We start from the raw sequence: 21,827 nt of genomic DNA on the forward strand, positions 1-21,827 counted from the left end.
TCCTTTCCCTTCCTCTCTCTCTCTCAAATCAATTTTAAAAATATTGTGTGTGTGCGTGTGTGTATGTGTGTGTGTGTGTATGTATGTATATGTGTGTGTATGTATATATATATGTATATATATATGTGTGTGTGTGTGTGTGTGTATTTGTGAAACTGACCAGGCCATCAAGGTATGCATATCTGAAAAGACACTGAGTATCTGAATGATGTCATTTTATTTTATTATTATTTTTCCAGTTGCCTCCAATACACAACTCACCTGGGATCAAACCCGCAACCTAGGTATGTGCCCTGACCAAAAATTGAACCTGCAACCTTTTGGTGCATGGAACTATGTTCCAACCAACTGAGTCACCCAGCCAGGGCTAAATATGTGCCCTTTTTATTTGGTTGTCAGTTCACATGCTCCACTCAAGGACAACATGGGCTGACAGGGCACTCTGTCTTTGTTCTGACCATTAATGCCTGAACACATTCTCTGTCTCACTTGGATGTAATTCCACAGTCAAGTACACTTCCAGCCAGATTATTATTATTATTTTTTAAATCTTCATTGTTGAAAAGTATTACATATGTCCCCCTTTAAACCCCACTGACCCCCTTCTAGCTTGCCCCCACAGCCCACCCAAGGCCTTTAACCCCATATTGTCTGTGTTCATCATATATGCATACAAGTTCTTTGGTTAATCACTGCCACCCACCCACCCTCCTACCCCTTCCCTCTGAGATTCCTCAGCAATTCCATGCTTCAATGTCTCTGAATCCCCTGCATTCATCAGTTTATTTTGTTACTTAGATTCCATATGAGTGAGATCATGCAATACCTGTCTTTCTCTGACTTATTTCACTTAGCATAATAATCTCCAGATCCCTCCATGCTATCTCAAAGAATAAGAGATCCTTCTTTTTTACTGTTGCATAATATTCCATGGTGTAAATGTACCACAGTTTTTTTTTTTTATCCACTCAACTACTGCTGGGCACTTGGACTGTTTCCAGATCTTAGCTATTGTAAATTGAGCTGCTATGAACATAAGGGTGTGTACATTCTTTCTGATTGGTGTTTCAGGTTTCTTAGGACATATTCCTAGAAGTGGGATCATTGGGTCAAATGGCAGTGCCATATTTAATTTTCTGAGGAAATTCCAGTCTGCATTCCCATAAACCAGTGATGGGGAACCTTTTGAGCTCAGCGTGTCAGCATTTTGAAAAACCCTTTAACTTAACTCTGGTGCCGTGTCACATATAGAAATTTTTTGATATTTGCAACCATAGTAAAACAAAGATGTATATTTTTGATATTTATTTTATATATTTAAATGCCATTTAACAAAGAAAAATCAACCAAAAAATGAGTTTGCATGTCACCTCTGACACGTGTGTCATAGGTTCACCATCACTGCCATATACTTATGTACTAGAGTTGACTTTTCTCCACATCCTCACCAGCACTTGCCATTTGTTGACTTGTTAATGGTAGCCATTCTGACATATGTTAGGTGATAACTCATTGTTGTTTAATTTGCATCTCTCTGATGATCAGTGACTTTGAGCATTTTTTCATATGTCTCTTGGCCATCTGTATGTGTACTTTGGAGAAGTGTCTACTTAGGTCCTTTGCCTATTTTTAATTGGATTGTTTGTCTTCCTTTTGTTAAATTGTGTGAGTTCATTATATATTTTGGATATTAAACCTTTATTGTATGGATCATTGGCAAATATGTTCTCCCATACAGAGGGTTCCCTTTTCATTTTGTTGATGTACAATCTTTTGCTGTACATAAGATTTTTTTAGTTTGATGTAGTCCCATTTGTTTATTTTCTCCTTAGTTTTCTTTGCCCTAGGAGATGCCTGAACACATTCTATAAACATATTGCTACGAGGGATATCTGAGGTTTTGCTGCCTATGGTTTCTTAAGGGATTTTTATAGTTTCTGACTTACATTTAAGTCTTTTATCCATTTTGAGTTTATTCTTGTATATGGTGTGAGTTGGTGACCTAGTTTCATTTTTTGCATGTATCTGTCCAATTTTCCCCAACACCTTTTTTTGAAGAGAATGTCTTGACTCCATTATATGTTCTTGCCTCCTTTGTCAAATAATGGAACGGAATAGCTTGGATTGATTTCTGGGGTCTCTGTTCTGTTCCACTGACCTATATGCCTGTTTTGTGCCAGTACCAGGCTGTTTTGATTGTGGTGGCTTTGTAGTATAACTTGATATCTGGTATTGTGATTCCTCCAACTTTGTTCTTCTGTCTCAAGATTGCTATGGTTATTTGGTTTTTTAGTGCTATATAAATTTTTGGAGTATTTGTTCAATATCTGTGAAATATGCTGTTGGTATTTTAATAGGGATTGTACTGAATCTATATTTTGCCTTGGGGAGTATGGGCATTTTAATTATGTTCATTCTACCAATCCATGAACACAGTATCTTCTTCCACTTGTTTGCATCTTCCTCTATCTCTTTTTTTCAACATCTTGTAGTTTTCCAAGTACAAGTCTTTTATTTCCTTGGTTGAATTTGTTCCTAAATGTCTTATTATTTTTGTTTCAATGCTAAGTGGAATTGTTTGTTTAGACTCTTTTTCTGAGGATTCATTATTGGCGTATTAAAAATACCATTGAGGGGCTCCAGTGGCGCAATCAGTTAGCGCGCGGTACTTATAAAAATACCATTGAATTTTGGGTGTTGATTTTGTATTCTGCTACATTGTCAAATTCATTTATTGGTGGAGTCTTTAGGGTTTTCTGTGGACTATATCATGTCATCTATGAATAATGAGGGTTTTACTTCTTCCTTCTCAATTTGGATGCCTTTTATTTCTTGTTCTAGTCTGATGGCTGTGGCTTGGCCTTCCAGTACTATGTTGAAAGGAGAGTGGTGAAAGCGCACATCCCTGTCTTGTTCCTATTCTTAGGGGAAATGGTTTGTTTTTGCCCAATGAGTATGATGTTCGTTGTAGGTTTGTCATATATGGCCTTTATTATGTTGAGATATGCTTCCTCTATTCCCACTTTGTTACGAGTATTTATCAAAAATTGGTGATGGATTTTGTAGAATGCTTTTTCTGCATTTATTGATTTGATCATGTGATTCTTGTCTTTCAATTTGTTCATGTGATTTATCACATTTATTGATTTGCGAATATTGTACCAGCCTTGGATCTGGAATAAATCCCACTTGATCATGGTATACGATCTTTTAATATATTGATGGATCCGATTTGCTAATAGTTTCTTGAGGATTTTAGCATCTATGTTCATCAGGGATATTGGCCTGTAATTCTCTTTCTTTGTAGTGTCTTTATCTGGTTTTGGAATTAGGATAATGCCGGCATCAATGGAAGAGCTTAGAAATGTTCCTTCCTCTTGGATTTTTTAAAAACATATTTTATTGATTTTTTACAGAGAGGAAGGGAGAGGGATAGAGAGTTAGAAACATTGATGAGAGAGAAACATCGATCAGCTGCCTCCTGCACACTCCCCACTGGGGATGTGCCCGCAACCAAGGTACATTCCCTTGACCAGAATCGAACACAGGACCCTTGAGTCCGCAGGCCGATGCTCTATCCACTGAGCCAAACCAGTTAGGGCTCCTCTTGGATTTTTTGTAATTGTTTGAGGATATGTGTTAGTTCTTCCTTGAATGCTTGGTGAAACTTCCCTGTGAATCTGTCTGGACCAAGGATTTTGTTTGCTGGGAGTTTTTTTTTTATTACTGCTTCAATTTCATCAATTGTTATTAGCCTAATCGGGGCTCAAGGCACGAATTCATGCACCTTGAAAGGAACTGTGGGCTGCGAGGCTGCGGTGGGCAAAGGGGTGGATCTCAGCCCATCCTCTGCGCCCCCGTTTGGCCCCTCCCACTGCAGCCCCTGGTCCTGTCTGCTGGCAGCCCCGCTCCCGCTGCTCCCACGCACTGATGGCACCGGCCCTGGTCGCACCACTGACGGAGCAGAGTGATTGGGGCCGGTGACAGCAACGGGTGCCAGTGGGGCCAGCACCATCAGTGGGTGTGCGCAACAGCTGCTGGCCCTGATTGCCCCTGAGGCTTCTCCATCTCTCCCTGCTCCTGAGGGGCGATTGGGGCAGCAGCCACCGCTCGCACCTGCTGACAGCGCCGAGCAATCGGGACCTGCGCTGGGCGCCAGCAGTGGGTGCAAGCAGCAGCTCTGGCACTGGCTGCAGGTGCTAGTGGGTCTGGCACTGGCAGTGGGTACGAGTGGAGCCAGCGCCAACAGCAGGTGTGAGGGCCCGGCAGGACCGTGGTGCATGGGAGCAAAAAATTTTCAGTAACCAACAGAGGCTCGCCCCGATGACAATGACCGGCGACCCACCTTGGTCTAGCACCCCTGTTCACCTGCTCCACCATCCCGCCACAGCTAATGCCAGCCATGTTCAGCACTCTGCTGCCTGCTGCTAACACCCACCATGTTCCATGTGTGACCCCTGGTGTTCAGTGCACATCATAGTGACCAGTTGTTCAGTTGTTCTGCCGTTCGGTCTATTTGCATAATAGGGTTTTATATATATAGATTCAGGTTTTCTGATTCTTCCTGATTCCGTTTTGGAAGATTGTATTTTTCTAGGAATTTGTCCATTTCATTCAGGTTGTCCAGCTTGTTAGCATATAGTTGTTCATAGTATTTGCTTACAATCCTTTGTATTACTGTGGTGTCAGTGGTTACTTCTCTAATTTCATTTCTGATTTTATTTATTTGGGTCCTCTCTGTTTCTTGATGAATTTGGCTAATGATTTATCAATCATGGCTATCTTTTCAAATAACCACTCTTGGTTTAATTGATGTTTTATATTGTTTTTGTAGACTATGTCATTAATTTTTGCTCTGATCTTTATTATTTCCGTCCATTTCCTTTAGTCTTTTATTGCTGTTCTCTTTCAAATTCTTTAAGTTGTAGGGTTCAATAGTTTATTTTTTTCTTGTTTCCTGAGGTATGCCTGTAGTGCTACAAACTTCCCTCTCAGGACAGCTTTTGCAGTGTTCCAGGGATTTTGGGTTGTGTGTTCATTTTCATTTGTTTCCAGGAAGTTTTATTTTTTTTATTTTTTATTTTCATTTTTAATTTTTATTGCTTAAAGTATTACAAAGGGTATTACATATGTGTCCTTTCTTTCCCCGCCCTTGACAATACCCTGGCCTCCCCTACCCCCCAGTGTCTTATGTCCATTGGTTATGCTTATATGCATGCATACAAGTCCTTCGGTTGATCTCTTACCCCCTTCCCTCCTGCCCCCCAACCCTCCCCGGCCTTCCCGCTGTAGTTTGACAATCTGTTTGAGGCAGCTCTGCCTCTGTATCTATTATTGTTCAAAAGTTTATAATGGTCTCTATTATCCATGAATGTGTGAGATCATGTGGTATTTTTCCTTCATTGACTGGCTTATTTCACTTAGCATAATGCTCTCCAGTTCCATCCATGCCTTTGCAAATGGTAAGAGTTCCTTCTTTTTTACAGCAGCATAGTATTCCATCATGTAGATGTACCAAAGTTTTCTAATCCATTCATCTACTGATGGGCACTTAGGCTGTTTCCAGATCTTAGCTATGGTGAATTGTGCTGCTATGAACATCTGGGTGCATATATCCTTTCTGATTGGTGTTTCTGGTTTCTTGGGATATATTCCTAGAAGTGGGATCACAGGGTCAAATGGGAGTTCCATTTCCAGTTTTTTGAGGAAACTCCATACTGTCTTCCATAGTGGCTGCACCAGTCTGCATTCCCACCAGCAGTGCACGAGTGTTCCTTTTTCTCCACATCCTCTCCAGCACTTGTCGTTTGTTGATTTGTTGATGATAGCCAGTCTGACAGGTGTGAGATGGTACCTCATTGTTGTTTTGATTTGCATCTCTCGGATGATTAGTGACTTTGAGCATGTTTTCACATGTCTCTTGGCTTTCTGAATGTCCTCTTTTGAAAGGTGTCTATTTAGGTCCTTTGCCCATTTTTTGATTGGATTGTTTATCTTCCTTTTGTTAAGTTGTATGAGTTCCCTATAAATTTTGGAGATTAGGCCCTTATCAGATATGACATTGGCAAATATGTTTTCCCACGCAGTGGGTTTTCTCGTTGTTTTGTTGATCGTTTCTTTTGCTGTGCAGAAGATTTTATTTTGATGTAGTCCCATTTGTTCAGTTTCTCTTTAGTTTCCAGTGCCCTAGGAGCTGTATCAGTGAAGAAATTGCTTCGGCATATGTCTGAGATTTTGTTGCCTTTGAATTCTTCTAGAATTTTTATGGTTTCCTGTCGTACATTTAAGTCCTTTATCCATTTTGAGTTTATTTTTGTGTATGGTGTAAGTTGGTGGTCTAGTTTCATTTTCTTGCATATATCTGTCCAATTTTCCCAACACCACTTATTGAAGAGACTATCTTGGCTCCATTGAATGTTCTTTCCTCCTTTGTCAAATATTAATTGAGCATATTGGTTCAGGCCAATTTCTGGGTTCTCTATTCTATTCCATTGATCTATATGCCTGTTCTTGTGCCAGTACCAGGCAGTTTTGAGAACAGTGGCTTTGTAATATATCTTGATATCTGGTATTGAGATCCCACCTACTTTCTTCTTTCTCAGGATTGCTGCAGCTATTCGGGGTCTTTTTTTATTCCAGATGAATTTTTGGAGAGTTCGTTCTAGATCTGTGAAGTATGCCATTGGTATTTTAATGGGAAGTGCGTTGAATTTATAGATTGCTTTGGGTAGTATGGACATTTTAATGATCTTGATTCTACCAATCCATGAACACGGTATGTTCTTCCATCTGTTTATGTCTTCCTCTATCTCCTTTTTCAACGTCCTGTAGTTTTCTGAGTAGAGGTCTTTTACCTCTTTAGTTAAGTTTATTCCTAGGTAGCTTAATTTTTTTGGTGCAATGGTAAATGGGATTGTTTTTCTAATCTCTCTTTCTGAAAGTTCACTACTGGTGTATAGAAATGCCTCAGATTCTTGGGGTTAATTTTGTATCCTGCTACATTGCCAAATTCATGTATTAAGTCTAGTAGCTTTTTGATGGAGTCTCTAGGGTTTTGTATGTATAATATCATGTCATCTGCAAATAAGGACAGTTTTACTTCCTCTTTTCCAATTTGGATGCCTTTTATTTCTTCTTCTTGCCTAATTGCAATGGTTAATACTTCCAGTACTATGTTGAACAGGAGTGGTGAGAGTGGGCATCCCTGTCTTGTTCCTGTTCTTAGGGGAAATGGTGTTAGTTTTTGTCCATTGAGTATGATGTTGGCTGTGGGCCTGTAATATATGGCTTTTATTATGTTGAGGTATGATCCTTCTACTCCCACCTTGCTGAGAGTTTTTATCAAAAATGGGTGTTGGATTTTGTCAAATGCTTTTTCTGCATCAATTGATATGACCATGTGGTTTTTTTCTTTCAATTTGTTTATGTGATGTATCACGTTTATTGATTTGCGGATATTGTACCATCCTTGCATCCCTGGAATAAATCCTACTTGGTCATGGTGTATGATCTTCCTGATGTACTGCTGGATCCGATTTGCTAAGATTTTGTTGAGGATTTTGGCATCTATGTTCATGAAGGATATTGGCCTGTAATTCTCTTTCATTGTGTTGTCTTTACCTGGTTTTGGTATTAGGGTGATGCTGGCTTCATAGAATGAGCTTGGAAGTGTTCCTTCCTCTTGAATTTTTTATAGTAGTCTGAGGAGGATAGGTTTTAGTTCTTCCTTGAATGTTTGGTAAAACTCCCCTGTGAAGCCGTCTGGTCCTGGGCTTTTGTTTGCTGGAAGCTTTTTGATGACTGCTTCAATTTCTTCCATAGTTATTGGCCTATTGAGATTTTTAGATTCTTCCTGATTGAGTGCTGGAATGTTGTATTTTTCTAGGAATTTGTCCATTTCCTCCAGGTTGTCTAGTTTGTTGGAGTAGAGCTGTCCATAGTATTTTTAAACAATCATTTGTATTTCTTTGGGGTCTGTTGTTATTTCGCCTCTATCGTTTCTGATTTTGTTTATTTGGGTCCTCTCTCTTTGCTTCTTGGTGAGCCTGGCTAGAGGTTTGTCAATCTTGTTTATCCTTTCAAAGAACCAGCTCTTGGTTTCATTGATTTTCTGTATTGTTTTTTTGGTCTCTATGTCATTTATTTCTGCTCTAATCTTTATTATCTCCTTCCTTCTGCTCACTCTGGGGTTTTCTTGTTGCTCTCTTTCTAATTCTTTGAGTTGTAGAGTTAGATGATTTACTACCATTTTTTCCTGTTTTTTGAGATAGGACTGTAGAGCTATAAACTTCCCTCTCAGGACTGCTTTCATTGTGTCCCATAGGTTTTGGATTGATGTGTTTTCATTGTCATTAGTTTCCAGGATGTTTTTAATTTCTTCTTTGATCTCATTGGTAACCCAATCAATATTTAATAACATGCTATTCAGCTTCCAAGTGTTTGAGTATTTTGGGTTGTTTTTATTGTAGTTTATTTCTAATATTATGCCATTGTGGTCTGAGAAGATGCTTGGTATGATTTCAATCTTCTTGAATTTGTGGAGACTTTGCTTGTGACCCAATATGTGGTCTATTTTTGAATCTGTCCCATGAGCACTTGAGTGGAATGTATATTCCGGGGCTTTGGTGTGAAGTGTTCTGAAGATGTCTATTAAGTCCATCTGATCTACTGAGTCATTTAGGATTGCTGTTTCTTTGCTGATTGTTTGTCTGGAGGACTTATGCAGTGATGTCAGTGGTGTATTAAAGTCCCCTACTATGATTGTATTGTTGTCGATCTCTCCTTTGATATCTTCCAGGATTTTTTTATGTATTTGGGTGCTCCTGCATTGGGTGCATATATGTTTACCAGGGTTATATCTTCTTGTTGTATTGATCCCTTTAGTATTATGAAGTGGCCTTCCTTATCTCTTGTTATGGCCTTCACTTTGAGGTCTATTTTGTCCGATATAAGCACTACGGTGTCGGGTGAATTTCCCGCCAAAATATAAGATGGCGCGGGCAATTATTTAGGTTTCCCGCGCAAAAGCAGAGTTAGTTTAAAATGCCTATATCTTTTGAAGTATGGGTTCAATTGAAATGAAATTTTCGGTTTCTTGTGTAAAAAATGAAAATTTATTCAATCACAGACATTTTTTTTATCTATTCAGTACATAAATAATTCGATATATATAAACTAAATACGAAAAACCCAAAAAATACTTATTACCTAAAAATATACACATATTTTTAAAGTTTAAAATAAAATTTTCATAATAAATCAAAACAAATAGAAATTAATAGTTTTTTAGCGTATGATATTTTTCAAAACACTTGTACTCGCATTTTCAAGATCGCTATCACAAGAAAAATTGGACAACTTGTCTGCACAAAACTCATCATCACTATAGTCTGAATGCTGCGACATTCTAGGTTAAAGCAAATAAAAATAATACTAACTGAAAATAGCGGTACTCTGATAGATATCTGATATAAAAAAATAATTATTATGCGAACACTTTGCGGAACGATTTTATTTTATTTGGTTAAAAAATTCTATATGAATGTCTTTATCACAATATATTTAAATATTTAAACACGTAATAATATTCACAAAACTCAAAACTAAAGACGTCCGGACACAAGAAGTATTTCTCAATAACTATTCTCTTTGCATGGTGAGATATCCAGGGATATCGGTTATAAAATGAGAAAACAATACATTGGTACCCTAATGGTATTGTACTCGACCAGCGCCATAAAGTGTTCTCTACTTACAAGGGATTTTTATGATACCTATTACCCCAATGGGTATGAAACGGTTCGCATACGCAGGTAGGTATCTTTGTGAACGGCAAACAAACAAATATTTGGTAATACACAGTTACAATCGGCCCGAGTTTACACGTTTCCCGCACTCCACTGCAAATCTATATGAACCGAGTTAAGACGGCTCCCGCGGAGTACGCGCAATTCAGGCGAGCCGACTTAACTCGTTTCCCGCAATCCAAGTGTAAGTATTGCTACCCCAGCTTTCTTTTCCTTTCCATTTGCCTGAAAGATATTTTTCCATCCCTTCACTTTCAGTCCGTGTGAGTCCCTTCTAATGAGGTGGGTCTCTTGTAGACAGCAGATGTATGGGTCATGTTTTTTAATCCATTCAGCCACTCGATGTCTTTTGGTTGGAGCATTTAGTCCGTTTACGTTTAAAGTTATTATCGAAAAGTACTTGTTTGTAGCCATTTCTTTTTTTGTGTGGCTGTTTTCTTTCTGAGCTTTTTATTTTTTCTTTTTACACCAGTCCCTTTAGCATTTCTTGCATTGTTGGCTTGGTGGTGATAAACTCCCTTAACCTTTTTTTTGTCTGTGAAGCTTCTTATTTCCCCTTCAATTTTGAATGATAGCCTTGCTGGATAGAGTATTCTTGGGTTCAGTCCTTTGCTTTGCATCACTTTGTAAATTTCCGTCCATTCTTTTCTGGCCTGATGTGTTTCTGTTGAGAAATCATTTGATAATCTAATGGGAGATCCCTTGTATGTTACTTTCCGTCTCTCTCTTGCAGCCTGTAAGATTCTCTCTTTGTCCTGAACATTTGCCATGGTAATTTTGATGTGTCTTGGTGTGGGTCTTTTCGCGTTCACCTTGTTTGGGACTCTCTGGGCTTGTGTGACTTTTTTCTTCCCCACCTCAGGGAAGTTTTCTGATATTATTTCTTTGAGTAGGTTTTCTAATCCTTGTTCACTTTTCTGTTGTTCTGGCACCCCTATTATTCGTATCTTGTTTCGTTTCATGTTGTCCCAAAGCTCCCTTAGGCTCTCCTCCTGTCTTTTAATTTTTTTCTCCAATTGCAGTACAGTTTGGGTGTGTTTTGCTTCCTTGTCTTCTAATTCACTAATTCGGTCCTCCGCTTCTCCTAGTCTACTGTTGATGCTTTCAATGGTGTTTTTTATTGCAGCTATATCACTCTTCATTTCTTCTTGGGTCTTGCATAAGTTGTTCATTTTTTCATCTGTTTCTTCTTGCTTCTTGCATAAGTAGTTGATTTTTTCCTCCATCCGGTTTATGCATGCTAGGACGCTTATTCTGAATTCTTTTTCTGTCATGTTGCATGCCTCTGTCTCACTTAGCTGCTTTTCTGGCGAGTCCTCCTTTTCTTTCCTTTGGGGGTTTCTTTGCCTACCCATGTTTGATCTCACTGACATATCTAGATGTTGAGTCGTTCAGTGGCTGCTCCCTGGGTGGCAGTGGCTCCTGGGCTGTGGTTGCTCCTTTGGTGGTTGCAGTAGCAGCTGCTCCTCAGTTGGCAGCAGCTCCTCTGGTGGGTGTTGTTCACAGCTGTGGTGGCTCTTCTGGCTGGTGGGGAGAGGCTTCACGTACAGCTGCTGTTCCTCAGACAGAGGGTGTGGTGATCAGGAGGCTGCTGTCGCTTGGATCTGCTGTTCTGTGAGGCTTGATTATCTATTGTTGGGGTCCAATCCTAGCAGGTCCAGGGGTTCCCAGAGGTGTGGATGGAGTTGGTGAAGAAGGAATGACACGAAGACAGTGTTCAGTTGATCAGCAGCCTAGCCAGGTTCTCTAGCCAGGTTCTAGCCAGGATCTCCAGCCAGGTTCTGTCTCCAGGAAGTTTTAGATTTCATTATCGATCTCATGGTAACCCATTCATTGTTTATTAATATGCTATTTAGTCTCTATGTGTTTGAACATTTTTGGGTGTTTTTACTGTAGTTTATTTCTAATTTCATTCTGAGAAGATGCTGTGATCTGAGAAGATGCTTGATATGATCTCAATCTTCTTGAACTTGTAGAGACTTGTTTTGTGTCCTAACATGATCTACTTTTGTGAATGACCCATGTGCACTAGAGAAGAATGTATATTCTGCAGCTTTGGGGCGAAATGTTCTATAAATGTCAATTAAATCCATCTGATCCAGTGTGTCCTTTAGGGTTACAGTTCCCTTGTTAACCTTTTGTTTGAAAGATCTATCTATTGAAGTCAATAGAGTGTGAAAGTCCCCTACTATGACTGTATTGTTGCCGATCTCTCCCTTAAAGTCCTCTAGAAGACTTTTAATATATTTATGTGTTCCTATATTGGGTGCATATATGTTACCAGGGTATATCCTCTTGTTGGAACAATCCCTTTAGTATTATGTAGTGAACTTTGTTGCCTCTTGTGATGGACTTCATTTTGAAGCCTATTTTTTCAGATATGAGTATTGCTACCCCAGTTTCTTTTTCATTTGCATGGGAAAATATTTTCCCACCCCTTCATGCTCATCCTGTGTGTCCTTTATTTTGAGGTGGGTCTCTTGTAGGCAGCATATAGTTGGGTCATGTTTTTGTATCCATTCAGCCATCCTATATCTTTTGATTGGAGCATTTAATCCATTTACAATTATGATTATTATTGATAGGTACTTATTTTTTGCCATTTTAATTCTGCATGCCTAGGTTCTCTATTTCTTCTCTTATTACAGCAGTCCCTTTAGCATTTCCTGCAATGCTGCTTAGTAGTGATAAACTTCTTTAATCTTTCTCTATCAGGGAAGCTCTTTATTTCACCACCTATTTTGAATGATCTCCTTGCTGGATATAGTAATCTTGGCTTCAGATCCTTGCTTTTCATTACCTTGAATACTTCATGCCATTCCCTTCTGGCTTGTATAATTTCTGATGAAAAAATCTTCTGACAGCCTTATGGGAACTCCTTTGTAGGTAACAAATTGCTTTTCTCTTGCTGCCTTTAAGATTCTCTGTCTTTAATTTTTGGCATTTTAATTATGATGTGTCTGGGCGTGGGTCTATTCTTCTTGCTTGGGACTGTCTGTGCCTCCTAAACTTGTGTAACTTTTTTCTTCACCAGGTTAGGGAAGTTTTCTGTCATTATTTCTTCAAACAAGTTCTCTATCCCTCGCTCACTTTCTTCCCTTTCTGGTACACCTATTATGCAAATATTGTTACATTTCATGTTGTCCCATAGCTCCCTTAAGCTGTCCTCTAGTTTTTTAATTGTTCTTTTTCTTTTTATTTCTGATTTTTTTCTACCCGTCTTCTAATTCACTGAACTAATCCTCAGCTTCCCCTAATCTGCTGTGTATTCCTTCCAATGTGTTCTGTATTAGTGCTATGTCATTCTTTATTTCTGACTGTTCTTTTTTCAGTAGAGGCCAGGTGCACGAAATTCGTGCCGGGGGTGGGGGTGAGCCTGGCTTCTGGCTGAGCGGCACTTCCGCTGTGGGAGTGCACTTCACCACCAGGGGGCAGCTCCTGTATTGAGCATCTGCCCCCTGGTGGTCAGTGCATGTCATAGCGACCGGTTGTTCCATTGTAACGGTTGCTGGGCTTCCATATATATATATATATATATAGTTACTATATCTTTTCTCATGCTGTTGAGCATCTTTGCCATCATTATTCTGAACTCTATTATCAGATGACTTTCTTATCTCCATTTCACTGATCTCTTCTTCTGGAGAATTCTCTTGTTCTTTCATTTGGGGGTTGTTTTTTTGGCTCCCCACTTTGGCTACCTGTTTGGGTTTGTGACTGTGTATCAGGTTGATCTTCTACATCTCCCAATCTCTAGTGCAGGACAGTGTCAAACACTGTTTCTGACTAATTTAGATCAGGCAAAGTCTCAAAGACTCCAGAGTCCTGCCTCTGCCTGCAGACTGATTGGATTCAGTCTTGAACAGCCCTCAGACAATTGTCCACAGGTGTGTTGAGAGGTTTTCCAACAGGATGGGGAAATTGCTTCTGTCTGGAGGCTAATTGTTATTCTCAGTATCTTAATGGGACTCAGAAACTCCACACTGTACACCATAGATTTCCCAATAGGGTGGCTCAAAAACTGCCTGGATAGCAATGGTCTGCCTGAGAAAGATGACCCCCGCAGTGTGAGGGAATGCCTCAGTACAGGAAACCAGGGTGTTTGCCTTCTGAGCTCTAACTCCAGAGCCCCCAATCCTGGCTTCTGCTCACACAGCTCCAGTCTACTCTGCCCTCCTTCTGCAGGAGCTCAAGGTGAATGGCTGCACACTAAGTTTTGTGTGTTGGCCCTTTAAGAGGGTGCCTGCATTTCCAGCTGTCTCTCCCTGGCAGACAGCAACCCTGCTGCTTTTCACACACAGAAGTTCTATGGGCATCTTTCTCAGTTCTGGTACTCTCTGCTGGGGGGCCCATCTTGGGGATTAGACCCCAAATTTCTCAGTGGCAACCCCCTCTCCCCGAGAGCTGAGATCTCTCTCTGGAACTGCAGCTGCTGTCTGTGGGAGTCTGGCCAGCCCTTTCACACCCTCACCCTTCCTGCCAGTATCTATTCAGTCTCCACTTTCCATCCTTGGTTATCAGGGTTCTCTCTAGCTATTCTTCAGTTGAGTACTAAGGATGGGTTTTTTGGTGGTGGTTTTTTTTTTTTTGTATTTTAGTTGTAATTCCAGCTTGGTCCTGGGAGTGGGTCGGTGTAGCATCCACTTAGTCCCCTGCAATTTTTAGTCTCCTCTGAAGGATGTCACTTTACAGAAGCAATGTGTGCTATGCCATTGTTACAATGGTGGAGTTGCTAGGTGTGCCCAGGCCAAACAGTAGAGCTGGATGCAGGGTTGGTGGCCCAAAAGGGGTGTTGAATTTTTGCTGCATATGCTTAAAAATAGAGAGTAGCCACGAACTTATGGGTTTAGATGTAAATTCTCTGGTCACTGAGCATATCCAGCTGAACAATTCTCCCAACATGAAGAACTTACAGAGCTCATGGGCAAATGGACCCATACCTGAGCTCTCCCTGCCACACTGAGATGGTCCTTACTGAAGAAGAACAGAAGATGACGTTGTACAGAAGAAAGAGAACCCAGAAGAAACTGAAGAAACAATAACTTATGACCAAAGAGTAAATTCAGCATAAATAAATGCTAATAAAAGTTAAAACAAAAGTATACCACATGATACAATTACATAATACCTGATAATAAATGACAGAAGAAACTGAAGAAACAACTTATGGCTCAATAGTAAATTCAACATAAATAAATGCTAGTAAAAGTTAAAAGAAAAGTATAGCACATACAATTACATAATTCCTGATAATAAATGATTGTTATGGCTTATGTATTTACCATACTATACTTTTTAATTGATATTTTAGAGTATCAATTTCTACTCTTTCTACTTATAAAAAGGAAGTTTGCTGTATGCTGTAATATGCAGGCAGTAGCCCAATACATCTCATGCTTACAATGCTTCTCGACCAGATAATTTTCTCTTGTGCTTGATTTATTCTCATGTTGTTTTGCACAGTGACATGCTATACAGTTTTGTAGCCCAAGAGCAATAAGCTCTACCATGAAGCCTAGATGTATATATAGTAGGCTAAGCCATTTAGGTTTGTGTAACTACACTCTACAATGTGCGCAAAATGATGAAACTGCCTAAAAATTCATTTATTAGTATCTGCATTGTTTAGCAGCGAATGATTGTATAAAATCACAACCAGAACACTGACATTAATTGATACAATCTACTGCCCTTATTTGGATTTACCATCTTACTTAAGATCTATATAATTTTGCTATGTGTATAGGCTCATGTATCCACCATTATAAAAAAGACTAGGGGCCCAGTGCACGAATTCGTGCACCTTGAAAGGAACTGTGGCCTGTGAGGCTGCGGTGGGCACAGTGGCGGGTCTCAGCCCATCCTCTGCACCCCTGCCCGGCCCCTCCTGTTGCAGCCCCGTTCCCGCAGCCACCACTCCCACGTGCTGATGGCGCCAGCCCCACTCACACCTGCTGATGATGCAGAGTGATTGGGGCCAGCGCCAGCAGCAGATGCGAGCAGGGCCATCGCTGGCAGAGGGTGCAAGAGGCGGCTGCCAGCCCTGATTGCCGCTCAGGAGCAGGGGGAGGTAGAGAAGCCCTGAGGGGTGATAAGGGCTGGCAGCTGCTGCTCGCACCCGCTGACGGTACCGAGCGATTAGGGCCGGCGCCAGGCACTGGCAGTGGGTGCAAGTGGTGGCTCCGGTGCTGGCAGCAGGTGCGAGCGCTAGGTGGGATCACGGTGTGTGGGAGCAAAGTATTTTCAGTAACCACCAGAAGCGTGCCCCAATGACAGCGACCGGCGTCCCGCCTTGGTCTGGGACCCCTGCTCACCTGTTCCACCATCCCGCTACGGGCAAGCTCCATGTTCCGTGCTCTGCTGCCTGCTACTGACGCCCGCCAGGTTCCGCACATGCCCCCTGGTGGTCAGCGCATGTCATAGAGATCAGTTGTTCAGTTGTTCTACCGTTCGGTCTATATGCATATTAGGGTTTTATATATATATAGAAGATACTAAACAATACCAAAAACAGAAGATGCCTTCCTGTTGCCTTTTATAAGCAAAACCACCTCGCTGTCTCCATATTTGACCCTTACAACTATTAATATGTCCTCCATTTCTAAAATTTTAGCAATTCAAAACTGTTATGTAAATGGAATCATACAGTATATAACTTTTTTGTGTGATGGGCTTCCCCCCCAGCATAATTTCCTGAAAATTCATGCAACTTGTTGCTTCTATCAACAGTTTGTTCCTTTTTATTGTTGAGGAGCATTTCATCCTACAGACATACCACAGTTTACCATTTACCCTTTAAAGGACACCTGGGTCATTTTCAGGTTTTAGCTATTACAAATAAAACTGATAGAAACATTCATGTACAGGTTTTGTAGGAATACCCATTTTCACTTCCCCGGGATAAGTGCCTAGAATTATCATTGATGGGTTGCATACTTTCCAGAGTGACTGTACCATTTTACATTACTACCAGCAATGTATCAGTGATCCAGTTTCTCTGCATCCTCCCACCAGCATTTGGGGTTGTTATTATTTTTAAATTTTAACCATTCTGATAGATGCTTAATTGATTTTAGTTTGTATTTCCCTGATTGGTATGAATAATCATCACCATAATGATGATTTCCATTTACATAACCCCTTCAATAAAATGTATCTTCATATCTTTTGCCCATTTTCTAATTAGTTTGCTTTTTTATACTGTTGAAGCAAACATTGCTTCCATTTGAAAGCATTATACAGTAAGTACTCCCTTAACATCATCAAAAGGTTCTGCAACTTCAAATAAAAAAACATATAAAAAAAACAATTTTACCATTGGTTAATTGATATAAACAAGACTTAAGTTCCTATGGCATCTAATCAATGTTATAATGATATGACATTGAAGGAAATGAGGTTGAACAAAACGATATTATAAGAAGATCTGTTGTACATGCTGGATACCAGCACTATGTTAAATAAGAAGTGTGAGAATGGATATCCTTGCATTGTTCCTGGATCTTAGGGGGAAAGCATTCGGTGTTTCACCCTTAGTATATTAGCTGTAGGTTTTTGCAAATGCTCTTTATCAAGTTGAGGCAATTCCCCTTTCTTTCTTTTTTTTAAAAAAATATATTTTATTGATTTTTTACAGAGAGGAAGGGAGAGAGATAGAAAGTTAGAAACATTGATGAGAGAGAAACATCGATCAGCTGCCTCCTGCACATCTCCTACTGGGGATGTGCCCGCAACCCAGGTACATGCCCTTGACCGGAATCGAACCTGGGACCTTTCAGTCTGCAGGCCAACGCTCTATCCACTGAGCCAAATCGGTTTCGGCTCCCCTTTATTTCTAATTTGTTGAGTTTTTAGCAGGAATGGATGTTAGATTTTGTCAAGTGCTTTTTCTGCATCAATTGATATAATCGTTTTTCTTCTTTAGCTTGTTAATATGGGAAATTTAGGCCATTTTATAAAAGAGACATTTTACTAAAAAGTCAAATAACTAAATTAAGTGCTGTATCTGATCAGTCAAGTGAGATATTTTGGTGCTTTGTTTTTATGTAAGAACTTAACCACCCTCACTCCCACATCTATGCCATAGTAAAGTCCTATGGCATATCTGACTGATAAATCAAGAGAATATTACATCAAACTAGAGGCCCGGTGCTTCGTGCATGGGTGGGGTTCAGCTGGTCCGCCCGAATCAGGGCCAATCAGGCCAGGCTGGCTGGGGGGAGGGGCCGTGAACAGTTGGTCGGCCAGCCCCATCCCCAGGTTGAACTCCTGGTCGAACTTCCGGTCAAGGGGACAATTTGCATATTAGCCTTTTATTATATACGATTTTAATCTAATGTGTCAAAGTTAAAAATGTCAGTGACAGGTTTCGGACTCATTTCCAACTTATGAGGCATTACTCACTTAACTTTTACATTAAAAGGCATTTATAACAATGGTTAAGAGCTCAGTTCTGCCACTTTATCAGCTGTGTGATTTTAGGCAAGTTATTTAATTCCTATGTAACTATTTACAACACAATATAAAACAGAAGTACTAACTTCTGTATAAGTGTTGATGCATAAAGGCTTACTTAAGTAGGAAAGTAAGAGATCAAAGAGGTAAAAGTAGACAAAAAGGTTAAACAAAAAGAGTTAGATCTTTTGAGTTTTTTTGTTTTCTAGTTTTTGTTGTTGTTAATCCTCACCCTAGGATATTTTTCTATTGTTTTTTTTTTTTTTTTAGGTAGAGTGTAAGAGAGAGGGAAAGACAGAGAGAAACATCCTTCCTGCACGCACCCCAGGCCAGGGAGGAGCCTGCAACCAAGGTACGTCCCTTGACCAGAATCAAACCCGGGACCCTTTGGTCTGCAGGTCGATGCTCTGTCCACTGACCCAAACCAGCTAGGGCAATCTTTCAAGTTTTTATTAAGCAATTGCTCTATATAAGTTACTATGTAAGGTTATATGGTGCAAACAACCAAAATTCAATACCAGTCTTCAAGAGTTGCAGAATTTGGTTGTGTGGGAGAAAAAAAGAAATTAAAAAAAAAAAGTTTGAGGCCAGTAAAACAGTACATATTAGTAATGAGCTTTACCCTCAATTTGATAGGTCAATTTCAGTGCTATTCAAAGTATGGTCCTTGGACTGACTAAAGGTCTTTGAAATATCTGTTACAGGTCTGCTATAAGATAGGAGTTTGTGCCAGAAATCAACTATGAAACTAAATATGCTTTAGTTCTGTGATTTATTTAGGCAGAAAGACTTCCTTGGTAAAGGAAGCAGTGCCTTGTTTAATATTCTGACACAAGTCTCCTAACTTATCCCAGGACTTCTGAGTAGCACTGTTCTATATCTAAGATGTTTTTCATAAAACTTCAATAAATGATTTAAATATAAGCAAAATTTTAAGATATCATCATTCAATTTAATTTCTGAATATTAACATTTAATGAGTGACAATGACATGTCCAGAATCTGACTAAGCATTTTGGGATGACCTGTCAGGGAGACTTGGGAATATCTAGGGTGGGGGGGGGGGGTGGTGGTGGTGGAGGTGAACTGGTTATTACCTTCATTTTAGAAGTGTGTAATCTAATAGAAATGGGTAAAGCTCATCTATGAAACTCTTGGAAGTAGCTCTATTTTCTTGTATTTTCAAGAATCTCAATGTCAGTAATGACACTGTGATTTTCTATTCAACGGAGATACAGAAATAGTAAGGCTGAAGTCAGAGTTAAATACTCTGATGATAAAGAGTAGAGGAATCTTCTCTTGAAGGGCTCTCCATACCTCTGTAGAATCATATCAAAAGCAATTAAGCATTGTCTGAAGTTTAGGCTTTGTTTCAGGAAGGACTGGTTCACTTTTTGCTGCTTATTCAGGGAATCCTGACATGTGAAATAAGGGACTGCTTGAGATTTCTTTAGTAAATTTTATTTTTGGTTGTCCTATAGGATGTTCAGGAACTAACTGTGCTAAGTGAAAAAGAAACAATATTATCCAGAAGAGATAAGAGTCTCTAAATTAACCAACGTGGATATTAAAAATCATGCTCTGCCCTGGCCAGGTTGCTCAGTAGGTTAGTGTGTCATCCCGATATGCCAAGGTTGTGGATTGGATCCTGGGTCAGGGCAAAAACGAGAATCAACCAATGAGTGCAGAACCTATGTAAGAACTTAACTCTCTCTCTCTCTCTAAATCAATAAACACACACCGACAAGCAAGTATTTTTAACTCTATAAATTAACTACAGAAAGTAGTACAGTCATAGAGGGAAGAACAAATAACAAATATAAGTAAATAGTTTAAAAAATTTAGAAGCATACTAAAAGAGCTAAAAAGCTTAAAACAAGGAGAGGAGTCTGAATAATAGCAAGACCAATATAAAAGTTTTATAGTTGTATTCCAAGCATGAAATGTTAAGGAAAACCAAAGGCCCACATCTGGGGATAGCTGGTATAATGTTAACAGATGACAATAAATAATTACTTAACTTCAATTTTATTCTTATTGCCTCTCTTAAGGAGAATGATCTTCAAATAATGAATGAAAAGCCAGACACAAAAGGGCACACACTATTCTATTTATACTAGAGGCCTGGTGCACGGATTCATGCATTGGTGGGGTCCCTTGGCCTGGCCTGTGGGGATCGGGCCAAAACTGGCTCTCTGACATCCCCCAAGGGGTCCTGGATTGCGAGAGGGTGCAAGCCAGGCTGAGGGACCCCACCGGTGCACAATCGGGGCAGGGAGGGACTTTGGGAGGGCTCCAGGGCGTGTCCAGCCCATCTCGCCCAGTCCCGATTGGCCTGATCCCAGTAGCAAGCTAACCTACCGGTTGGAGCATCTGCCCCCTGGTGGTCAGTGTGCATCATAATGACTGGTCAAAGGAACAGTTGGACACACAGCATATTAGGCTTTTATTATATGGGATAAAGTTCAAAATATGCAAAATAATTCATAGTGTGACAAACCAAGATAATGGTCTTTGGGGGAAAGTAGTAATCCATAAGGGGCCTTAGGATACAGGTAATGTTCTTGATTCAGGAGTTGGTTACACAGATGTGTTCACTTTGTTAAATTCATCAAGTTGTACACTTAAGATGTGTTAACTTTTTTTGTATGTATGCTATATGTTAATAAAAAGTTACAAAGAAAAAGAAATGCTAAGACCAAAATGTTAAGATTGGCAAGGAGCTGACTTTACTCACTGTTATTAGGTAGGCTAAGGCTTAGTTCACATCTCTGGTACAAATGACCCAAGGATATGAAAAAACTTAAAAATATGACTGCCCAAACACTGCTGTTAATTTATAAGTATCCATGAAGAAGTTGAGTAATTGAAAGAACACTGGAATTAGCAGATACTTTTCTTTTCCTTTTTTATTTAAAAAATCTTTATTGTTGAGAGTATTACAGATGTCCCCCTTTTTCCTCCCTATTGCTCCCCTACACCCAATTCCCACCCAACTCCAGGCCTTCACCACCATACTGTCTGTCCCCAGAGTTAATACATATATGCATATAAGAACTTTGGTTAATCTCTTCCTGCAACCCCCTCACTAACTCCCTCTGAGATTCATCAGTCTGTTACATGCCTCTGATTCTATTTTATTCATCAGTTTATTTTGTTCATTAGATTTCTTGTTCAGTTATTTTGATTTTTAGATTCAACTGCTGATAGATAAGTATTTATTGCCATTTTTATTGTTCATATTTTTTATTTCTTTCCTTCCTCTTTTTCTTCAAGAATACCCTTCAACATTTCATTTAATACTTATTTGATGATGAATTCCTTTAGCTTTTTCTTGTCTGGTAGCCCTTCAACTGACCTTCACTCAAAATGATAGCTTTGCTGGGTAGAGCAATTTTGGTTGTAGATCCTTGCTTTACATGACTGAATATTTCTTGCCACTCCCTTCAGGCCTGCATAGTTTCTGTTGAGAAATCAGCAAACAGTCGTATGGGTGCTCCCTTGTAGGTAACTAATTGCTTTTCTCTGGCTGCTTTTAAGAGTCTCAATCTTTGTCTTTAACCCTTG

At 39.7% G+C, this 21,827-nt stretch overlaps 1 protein-coding gene across 2 annotated transcripts in view; it reads right to left on the reverse strand.

The window, feature by feature from the left end:
- Positions 1-21,827, reverse strand: part of KPNA3 (karyopherin subunit alpha 3) — a 115,108-nt gene that overhangs the window by 36,227 nt on the left and 57,054 nt on the right. Inside the window, exon 2 of one of the 2 annotated variants that reach the window (XM_070409088.1) lies at positions 16,121-16,206. The exons of the other annotated variant lie outside the window; for it this stretch is intronic. Coding sequence (XP_070265189.1) covers positions 16,121-16,201 — 81 coding nt within the window. The 5' untranslated portion in view covers positions 16,202-16,206. The remainder of the gene's footprint in view (positions 1-16,120; positions 16,207-21,827) is intronic. 2 annotated transcript variants of the gene reach the window in all.

The sequence above is a fragment of the Myotis yumanensis genome, unplaced genomic scaffold, assembly GCF_028538775.1.
Source record: "Myotis yumanensis isolate MYYU_CA2020_CCGP unplaced genomic scaffold, mMyoYum1.0.hap1 SCAF_3, whole genome shotgun sequence".
Taxonomy (NCBI): Eukaryota; Metazoa; Chordata; class Mammalia; order Chiroptera; family Vespertilionidae; genus Myotis; species Myotis yumanensis.